The sequence below is a fragment of the Epinephelus moara genome, chromosome 3, assembly GCF_006386435.1.
Source record: "Epinephelus moara isolate mb chromosome 3, YSFRI_EMoa_1.0, whole genome shotgun sequence".
NCBI lineage: Eukaryota > Metazoa > Chordata > Actinopteri > Perciformes > Serranidae > Epinephelus > Epinephelus moara.
This window is the reverse complement of record NC_065508.1, coordinates 17,012,804-17,022,630: the sequence shown is the minus strand read 5'-3', so window position 1 is coordinate 17,022,630 and position 9,827 is coordinate 17,012,804. Positions and strand designations below refer to the sequence as shown.

Genomic DNA, 9,827 nt, shown 5'->3' with positions numbered 1-9,827 from the left:
TTAAAGTTGGGGGACTGTGTGAAGAAATGGTTGTAATTCCTACACGGTTCATACTACATTTTTGAAAAAAGCCTTAAATGAAAGCTGAGAGTCTGCACTTTAAGCAGGTATTCATTGTTTCATTTAAAACCCATTGTGGTGGTGTACAGAGCCAAAATGACGACAACTGTATCATTGTCCAAATAATTATGGACCTGACTGTAGATACAAACGGCTCATTACAAGGTAGAGAAAACACAACAATTATTTTATTTTCAGGTGAGTTTCACTAAAGAAAATACTTTCCTATGTTCCATTTCTGCCAATATATTATCCCAAATCCTACACACTTGACCTTTAAACACATTTATTTATTGATATAGTGTCTATTTTTCTTTATTGGTTCCTTTTCTACAGCTCTAAGTTGGGCTGGTAGATTAACATCTTTATTTTTTTTCCCTCTCTTGTCTGAGCAGTATCAGCAGTCTGGGTAGGAACATCATCCTGACCACCATGCCTGCTGGCACGAAGCTGATCGCGGGGAACAAACCGGTCAGCTTTGTCACAGCACAGCAGTTCCAGCAGCTTCAGCAGCAAGGACAGGCCACGCAGGTTAGCTTACATTCCACTGTGAAAATATTGCCAAGATGAGAGGATTATGAATTTATAACACCTGTTCAATCAGAAAATGTTTACGCTGCTTTATGGTCAACTTGAATAAACACAGAGCATCTGGAGGCTGACTGTCTTTCTCCCTTTAGGTTCGCATCCAGACGGTCCAGGCACAGCAGCTCCAGCAGCACATAGCAACAAGCTCCCCGAAATCTGTCTCCACAGTCGTAGTCACGACAGCACCTTCGCCCAAATGTGCCCCCGATCCCCCACCTGCACCTCAGCAGTGATCCTATCTCCTCAGTCAGCAATGAATCGTAGGTCCACTGTATAATATATACGTGCCTGTATGTGTTTGTTGGAGTGCTTGTAGTTCTCAAGCTTTTTCAGGATCTTTTGTTTGTTCTCTCACAAGACACATTATTACCGAGTGTAACATGCCTTTATTCTTCCTAATTTGGATGATACCCACATAAGCCAGAAACATGATCGTTCTCTGCAAATGCTACGAGGTTGTTCAGATTAACACTTTCTTCACTGAAGGGTATTGATTTCTGCAGAGTTACCGCTATTATCAGTATGTTGAAAACTGTCATTATTGCTGAACTACATTCCATCTCTTGAATTATACTCCCCACATTATCATAGCTAAGATATAAAACAGCTTACCAGGCTGTTGACAGCTACAGCCATACTCCAGCAGGTTGCATTTTTTCCATAGAAGTTCTGGTTTACTTTTTCGTTCATGAGTTTGCACACTTTCAAACCACCAGTACCTAGTTGATATTTCACCTAACCTCCTATAATTTCAAATCACAACTCATTCATTCATATTAAAATGGAAATTCAAATTGCTATATGACATTAAAAAAGATAATTTCTCTGTCACGTCTTTAAATGTTTGATGTAATGCAGAATTAGCCAATATGAAGTGAGTGGGGCTTAAGTCTGATTTCTTTGAATGTTTTGACTTGTTGATTTGTGTTTTATTACATTATTTGTTCTCTTATCAGATTACAGTTCATGTAACTTGTACTTTTCTGTTTGTAAAATACTTCAAGAAACCATAACAACAGATCATATTTAAACAGATTTGTGTTTTATTTTTTTCTCTTTTTTTTTTTTTTTACAAAAAAATCTAAAGTACTTTTTACAAAACCACAGACTTGGTCTCACAGACCATCAACACAGAAAATGAAATCAAAGTGAAGTAAAATTTGAAAAGAACATGCACATGCATTCACTCTTCATCCGACTCTTCAAGCAAAGCTTTCTGGGTGCTCGCTTTGGAGGATGTATTTCGCATTCCAATCTCTATGTCCCGTCCCCGTCCAGAGAGTCGCTTCACTGTGCTGTTGGAACAAAAAAAAAAGGCATATGTCATGAATTACATAAAGATTACAGATCTTAACAAGAACTGTCCCAGCAGAGCTAACTAATAATGTTGATATGTTCATTTCAAGTGTTTCTACAAGCAGCTAAATTCCCCAAAAAATGTACTCAGAAGACCCAAACCAAGTCCTCAATTTTGACCACTATTGCCGCAGAGCCGTCTTTAATCATGTGTGCTCGTGACGTACCAGCGTTTGTACACGGAAGCACCATAATGTACAGTACAAGGGTAATTTAATAAGCATTTCTGCTGACTGCCGAGGCCTGTAAAAAGCAGTTAAGCACGCAACGGCTTTGCAAATATCTGTAAGGCCTAGTAAACATTTAACATGTTTAGCAGGCCTCAGGGGTACAGTGAGTTGAAATGTTGAATATAAACACACCCGTGTTGACTATAAAATACTTCAGAGTATTTAAAGAGCAGGTTGAGAGATCAGAATAAAAGTCAAGACGTTGTATTTCCTGTTCAAAGAAAGCTATGACTAAAAGTTTTTAACGCCACTGAAGAAATCATAATTAGATCAGATTTCTCATCTTTAAATATTCAGTACAAGAAGGCAGGAAAGCACTTAGGAGACCGAGGCTAGAGGTTCCCAAATGTTTTGGGAAGTATACACTATAGACTGATTTATTTATCAGTGTCTCTATTTGTTCATGTAGTTGCATACTCTCTTGTAAATTAATAAAACTATCAAATAGGTTCCCTTGCCTCAGGAAAGAGGTCAACACGGTGCATATACTCGCCTACATTCAAAGATCTCACCCCTTTATGTGAAGTCAAAGGACTTTTGCTCCTGGCTGGCAGCACCCTAAAGGACTTCAACGAACGTATGATAAAGGCAACAAGTGTAGCTCATTCCATCTTTTCTTTTAGGTAATTGTCTCTACATTGCCAGACAAGCTCATGTTGATGCTTCACTCCAGTAATGGCTTAACATGCTGTTGTTCACTTGCTCTTGACACTTTTCACTCTAAAACTTGCATAGCTAGAGGACAGGATACTTACAACCCAACCACAGAGGAGGCGCAGGTGACTAAAAGCAGGGCCACAGCCAAATGCCAGCAGAAGCACATTGTGACGAACATGATGTTGCCATGTTGTTGCAGGTCCCACTCCGGTCCACTTGGTGGGTAAAGTACAAATCCAATCTGAAATGACAAATAGGGTGATGATGGAGCCAGCTGCCTGTGATGTTAAGCAAAGCATCCTTTTAAATGAATGGGTATTTACAAACTGACAGTGTTATCTCAGTGTCTCTTTTTGCTAATCACCTGGTAGAACCACGAGCCCTGCAGGATGAACATGCACGCCCCAAACAGTTCCAAGATAATGTTGTCTCTTATGAACACCTCCAACATGATGCTGGCTGATCCCATGAACACAGGAAAAAGCAGCAGGGTGTGAATGTGAGCGTCCAGAGGGGGCCGACTGTGCACATGGTAGTAGAACAGAAACCCTGGATGATACAGGAGAGTCAAACAAAAAACAAATACACATCAGAGGGGCATATTTGTGACATGAACGGAAAGTGTAGAGCTAAGACCTAGCTTACCTTCGACAAAAAGAGCCAAGGAGAGAGCAAGGCGGTCAGCACCAGTTGGCACCAGTTTGGATGCAGTAGTAGCGATCAGTGCTATTCCTGAGATCCCAAAGAACAGATACATTGTGCCGTGCTGCCAGTTCATCAGCTTGACCCATGAGTTGCTCTTTGTGTCGTAGAGGTGGGCATGCGGCCCATCCACCACAAACTGTTCAACCATAATACCTGCAGGACAACATCAGACAAATGGGATGAGTCAAGAACAGGTTTAGGGAGTTTAGATTGTGCTGATGAGTGAGAGGAATACTGACCAACAAATGAAGCAAAGATTTGTAATCCTCCCTCCATGTAGGCCATCTTTCTAAAGAAAGGCGGGATAAACCGTCTTCCTTTAGGCTGACTTGTCCTCCAGTGGTGTTGAAGGATGTATTTCACTGTGAGCCAGAAGCCAAAGAGCAGGAAGAAAGAGCCAGGAATGGCATGTCCTCCGAAGTTGGCCATTGTTAGGCCTAAAAAAACATAAGACATCTGCTTCAGTAAGCAGTAAGACACATCTGACAAACACAGTGTATTATTTTAGCTCAACGTTTGTATTGCTTTAAACTGGCTTAACCTGTAAGTTAAGGCTGTGTTTGACATGGGCCAGTACTCAACGGTACACAGTACCGACACAGTCTTTGGTGTACCGTGACTTGTTTATGCACACTGGCACTTCTTACAAGCTACCACTGCTCTCTTCGGCACTCTCAGTATGAGATTATCTAGGCAATTGAAAATGGCCCTAAATAAACTGCATAACCCAGGGGGCACTGAGGGCACTAGGTGACTCTCACCTGTGCATGTTCACAAGCTTTTCTTACTCATATTGCGAAATCATGACCACCCCTACTCTGTCTTACTCTGCCTCTGATTGGCTTACCCTTATTATCTTACCTGAACCCTAGCAATGCCTAAACCTAACCAATCCAACCAAGTAAGGCAACAAGTACGAGCCAGTCAGAGGGAGAGTAGCGTGGTCATGCCTCCGCCATAGAAAAAAGAAATTGCTTTTCTCTGTCGGCGGCTAATCTACATACAGAAGTGTAATGCACTCACTTCATAAAATAAAATATATGCCCAGTTTTTCTGAAGTAATGAGATTATTATCTCAGAATTCTGAATTAAATGTTTTTCGTGTTAATAAAAATAATCTGGTTAATTCAGAAAAATGAGCAGAATTTTTTCCATGAAAACTTTTCTGAGAATTTTGAGATAATCCTGTTAATTCAGACAAACAGAACTTTTTTTTTTCCTCAAGTGAATACATTACACTTCCATATCGAAGTAACTAACATTACAAAAAGAAATTACAAAAAGAATACGAACAGAGTCAGAAAATGACATTACAGCGTTCCGAAAGTCAAATCCTATGTTACTAAATGCAGGCCAGGAGCAGCAAGCTAACCTTACACACACCAACATGTGAACAAGGGGAGTACTGGCACTTTTTTGTTTCCTTGTGGAGCACGGGGTTAAAGTCCAAGCTTGTCGCATTATTTTATGGCGTTTTGAGCCACATAATGATGACAAGCAATACAGTGTCATTAGCTGTAAAAGTACTAAAAAGAGCAGCTGACAACGAGATACCCACAATGATGGATGGTAGATTGCTTGCATATAAAACACAGTTACATAACCAATTCATGATCACAATGTACAAACAATACTTGATGAACTAATAAATACTCTGTTCTTTTGAGCCACAATAGCAGCCTTGTCTTATACTAGTACTGTAAGTGTCATGTCATATTATTCTCACTAAATCCTGAGATGCAGTGTCAGCAAAGATCTACTATACAATGGAAATGAGGAGTCATTGATAACTTGGTACCATACTCAGTGGTCGAATTGTTAATTTTTAATAAGGGGGATGCAATGTAGCTTTGATTTTTTTGCGTGCACACATAATCAAATATGACAGCACAGATGTGCAAAATTAATCAAGATAAAGCAAAACGGCATGACCTATACCTGCTGCCTTTTAAAAACACAAATAATGCAGTAGTATTGCTATTGCAGTACAGACAAAAACATTTTAGACTATAAATATGAGTAGTTCTGAAATAGCTGTGAAAATTTATCTTAGAGTCACTCTTATCCTATAGACATTTCCTTAGCCAGTTATAATTTCTCCTTACCTGTGAAGCCTTGGGCTGATAATTGGTGCTGCTGTCAGGTCCCTGTCCTGATACCTGCCTGGTTTCTCCCTGTCCCTCTTCTATCTATTGCAATAATATAGATAATAAATGTGCAAAGCAAAATTCATAAATACACAGTCACTTTTGTGCTCTAGATATTTTCTCTCAGCCAGTTATAATCTCTCCTGTGAAGACCCTGCATGATCATCCTTGCTGGCCTCTGGTCCACTGTCTCCTCCCTGACCCTGCTCTTTATATTGTGGCAATAAAGATTAAAAAATATGTGCAAAGCAATAGTGAGCACAAGTTCTTATTAAGGAGGAGTGGGTTTTTTCCTAGCATGAAACTAGCTAGCAAGCGATTTAACATAGGTAACAATAACATTAGTCTTCTTGTTAACTAGCTTAACTTGATATATTGGCATCTATTAATTAGTCATCATTTAGCTAACATTATCTACATGCAACAGCATTACTCAACTTACACGGTTTGTTTGGAAGACACTGCAAGGTTTTTTGCTTCTTGCTGGCTGCTCTGCTGAACATAGTTAACACAGAGGTACTGCCCAGGGGCACACTTCTCGTCTGTGAGCGATTGATAACAACATGACAGCGTGCGTCTGCCGCCTGGCGCCGCCTACTCTTGGTGTGTTTAAAGACGACTCGGAAAAACACGTTACCACATGTTAAAAACGAATTGAACGGTTGTAACGGCTGTAAAAAGTGCGGGGGACAGCAGGCACAGATACGGGAAATGCGGGGGACATGTCCCCTGTGTCCCCCCTTCAAATTACGTCCGTGCCTGCACACATAGATTCTAGATTAACAAGGGGGATGTTTTTTGGTCAATTTTCTAACAAAGGGGATGGCATCCACCCTCAATTCGACCACTGATTTTAGCTCAACGTTTGTATTGCTTTGAAATGGCTTAACCTGTAAGTTAAGGCTGTGTTTGACATGGGCCGGTACTCAACGGTGAACAGTACCGACACAGTCTTTGGTGTAGGGGAGAACAGGTACAGTTGTAACACGGGACGGTTGTAACACCTCAAATTCCTCCAATCAGAAACAAGCTAGAGTGATGATACTCACTCTGCACATGCTCAGTTAGATTGTCTTCTTGCCTGCAAAAAAGGAGCCAAATCTGCAGCACTCAGAGGAATTTATCTACAGAAGTGTGTTTTTGAGGTAAAATGTTGATTTTTCTATCAGATGTATTTTTTGGATACTGTCATGAGATCAAATATCTAAGAATTCAAACAGTTGTTACTGAATTCACTGTTTTGTAAGCTAAAAATAGAAATGGCTAACGTGTCAAGGTAGCAGTCAAGCTTTATAGCATGAGGGAGAAACATGGCTGGTGACACAGGGACAGTTGTAACGCCTTGTTACAACTGTCCCTGTGTCATGGGCTGTTCACACTTTCTGATGCACAAAAGCTAATGTTAGCTAGCATAACATCAGCTAACTAAATAACATCACCGCAGCTAGCCAAACGGGAATGGTGAAATGTGATTGGTTGATGCTTCATCGTGTCACTGAAGCACAGAATAAAGTTGAGGCCAGCTTATTAGCTTATTACTAGCTTAGGCTGGCTTATTTGTACACATGCAGCAACAAGTGTCAGGCGTCAGAAGCATAGCTCCATGTCACCGGCTTCTATTGACAATGAATTGTAGCCTGTCGCCTTGCAGCCGGTAGTGTGAATGCCTTCACAAGCCATGTTGGTAGCCATAAGCATGTTATATCAAATAAAGACGTTTCTTGCTTTACAATTTGACTGAATTTTTTTTAAATGGAATATGAAAGAGGTAACCATTTTCTTAATTTTAACTAATTAACAATACCAATAACATAAATGCTAATAAATATTTACCCCTTAATTATGTAGCCTTGTAGGCATGTTACAACCGCCCCTGGCATGTGTTACAACTGTCCCTGTACACTGGGACGGTTGTAACATTGGAGTCACTGTCTTTATATGAATTTTGCAACCTGAAAATAATTCTTAAAAGCACTTTCATACATTGTTTCTGTAGTTGACACCTTAAAGTTTTTAATATAGCAAATTGGCTGTTCCAGTGTAAACGGTTTCTGATTTATTGGGAAAATTGCTAAAAGTGTTACAACTGTCCCTGGTCTCCCCTACCGTGACTTGTTTATGCACACTGGCACTTCTTACAAGCTACCACTGCTCTCTCCTGCCCTCTCAGTATGAGATTATCTAGGCAATTGAAAATGGCCCTAAATAAACTGCATAACCCAGGGGGCACTGAGGGCACTAGGTGACTCACCTGTGCATGTTCACAAGTTCTTTTTACTCATATTGCGAAAGCATGACCACCCCTACTCTGTCTTACTCTGCCTCTGATTGGCTTACCCTTATTATCTTACCTGAACCCTAGCAATGCTTAAACCTAACCAATCCAACCAAGTAAGGCAACAAGTACGAGCCAGTCAGAGGGAGAGTAGCGTGGTCATGCCTCCGCCATAGAAAAAAGAAATTGCTTTTCTCTGTCGGCGGCTAATCTACATACAGAAGCGTAATGCACTCACTTCATAAAATAAAATATTTGCCCAGTTTTTCTGAAATAATGAGATTATTATCTCAGAATTCTGAATTAAATGTTTTTCGTGTTAATAAAAATAATCTGGTTAATTCAGAAAAATGAGCAGAATTTTTTCCAAGAAAACTTTTCTGAGAATTTTGAGATAATCCTGTTAATTCAGAAAAACAGAACTTTTTTTTTTCCTCAAGTGAATACATTACACTTCCATATCGAAGTAACGTAACATTACAAAAAGAAATTACAAAAAGAATACGAACAGAGTCAGAAAATGACATTACAGCGCTCCGAAAGTCAAATCCTATGTTACTAAATGCAGGCCAGGAGCAGCAAGCTAACCTTACACACACCAACATGTGAACAAGGGGAGTACTAGCACTTTTTTTGTTTCCTCGTGGAGCACGGGGTTAAAGTCCAAGCTTGTTGCATTATTTTATGGCATTTTGAGCCACATAATGATGACAAGCAATACAGTGTCATTAGCTGTAAAAGGACCAAAAAGAGCAGCTGACAACAAGATACCCACAATGATGGATGGTAGATTGCTTGCATATAAAATAGTTACATAACCAATTCATGATCACAATGTACAAACAATACTTGATGAACTAATTAATACACTATTCTTTTGAGCCACAGTTGCAGCCTTGTCTCATACTAGTACTGTAAGTTTCATGTCATATTATTCTCACTAAATCCTGAGATGCAGTGTCAGCAAAGATCTATTATACTATGGAAATGAGGAAACATTGATAACTTGGTACTGTACTGCATTTTATCTGATCTGGTAGGTCTGTAGAAAATGCCCTTTGTGCCAGATGAGAGCCGCTCATTTGTCTTGCAAAACAGGAATTCAAATCAAACAGGGCTGTTTAGTGAGTGAACATGTTGGCCACCTAAGGTTTTTAAAACTCACCAAAGCAATCTGCACTCACTTAAGTGTTCCTTATGAAATATGAAATACTGAGCAGTGTGCTGTCAATATAATTTTACCACTGTTCATGTGACTTAAAAACAAAACACACTATTGTAGCATGGTCCCTCTTAAGGTGGCGCATGAGGGCTTTTTGTTGTTGTTCTGTTAGACGAGTTTTTCTTGACTAGCCCTGTTTTACCAGGTGAGACTACACACAATGATTCTGCACATTTCTTCCTTCATTCACACTTAACACACTCTCACACAGATGATCCCAACTGATTGACTGTAAGATTGTAGAGAAAAAGAAAAATGATCAAGATCATCTCTATATAGCTCAGCTCATCAAAAGCACACTATAGGTAAGCCGTTGCACAACAGCCTCTACACAAACTACATTTGAAAATGAGTCTTTCCTATCACACTTATAAAAGATAGCTAACAGAAAGTACGTACCTTATTCTCTGCTGCTGATTCCCAAAGGCTCAGGAGAGACTCTCTCAATCTGTGAATCTTGGCAGCTGTTAGACTGAGAGCACTCTGGTCTGTGTAAACTGTGCACACCTGTTGTCTGCACCACTAACCTGTGTTGACATCATCACAAAGCCCCACCCACCATTTGCATTGGTTTCTGTGACCAAGGT

At 39.9% G+C, this 9,827-nt stretch overlaps 2 protein-coding genes across 6 annotated transcripts in view; one reads left to right on the top strand and one right to left on the bottom strand.

Moving 5' to 3' along the window:
* The window catches only part of nfrkb (nuclear factor related to kappaB binding protein), a 12,505-nt gene extending 10,826 nt beyond the window's left edge, over positions 1-1,679 (top strand). For all 3 annotated transcript variants that reach the window (XM_050034775.1, XM_050034763.1, XM_050034769.1), the window contains exons 25-26: positions 456-591; positions 741-1,679. In XM_050034775.1, the coding sequence (XP_049890732.1) occupies positions 456-591; positions 741-881 (277 nt within the window). In that variant the 3' untranslated portion in view covers positions 882-1,679. The remainder of the gene's footprint in view (positions 1-455; positions 592-740) is intronic.
* Positions 1,678-9,776, bottom strand: tmem45b (transmembrane protein 45B). Of its 3 annotated transcripts, XM_050034795.1 has the most exons (7): positions 6,186-6,235; positions 5,702-5,785; positions 3,836-4,033; positions 3,537-3,749; positions 3,256-3,440; positions 2,990-3,132; positions 1,678-1,943 (listed from the first exon to the last, which is right to left on the bottom strand). In XM_050034795.1, exons 3-7 carry the CDS (start codon positions 4,023-4,025, stop codon positions 1,832-1,834), a joined length of 843 nt encoding a protein of 280 aa, XP_049890752.1. In that variant the 5' UTR covers positions 4,026-4,033; positions 5,702-5,785; positions 6,186-6,235; the 3' UTR covers positions 1,678-1,831. The 3 variants fall into 3 exon arrangements, with proteins under 3 accessions (XP_049890752.1, XP_049890744.1, XP_049890736.1); XM_050034787.1 differs by lacking the exons at positions 5,702-5,785; positions 6,186-6,235 and adding an exon at positions 9,640-9,776; XM_050034779.1 differs by lacking the exon at positions 5,702-5,785 and having other exon boundaries at positions 6,186-6,278.
* Positions 9,777-9,827: the final 51 nt, after the last annotated feature.

Bases quoted from the DNA above. Each gene is read 5' to 3' on its own strand.
- tmem45b (XM_050034779.1), bottom strand. From the start codon at position 6,246: ATGTTCAGCAGAGCAGCCAGCAAGAAGCAAAAAACCTTGCAGTGTCTT. The intron at 4,034-6,185 runs GTAAGTTGAGTA...ATGTTTTTTTAG, and splicing joins GTGTCTTCCAAACAAACCGT to GCCTAACAATGGCCAACTTC. The intron at 3,441-3,536 runs GTAAGCTAGGTC...TGTATCATCCAG, and splicing joins CTTGGCTCTTTTTGTCGAAG to GGTTTCTGTTCTACTACCAT.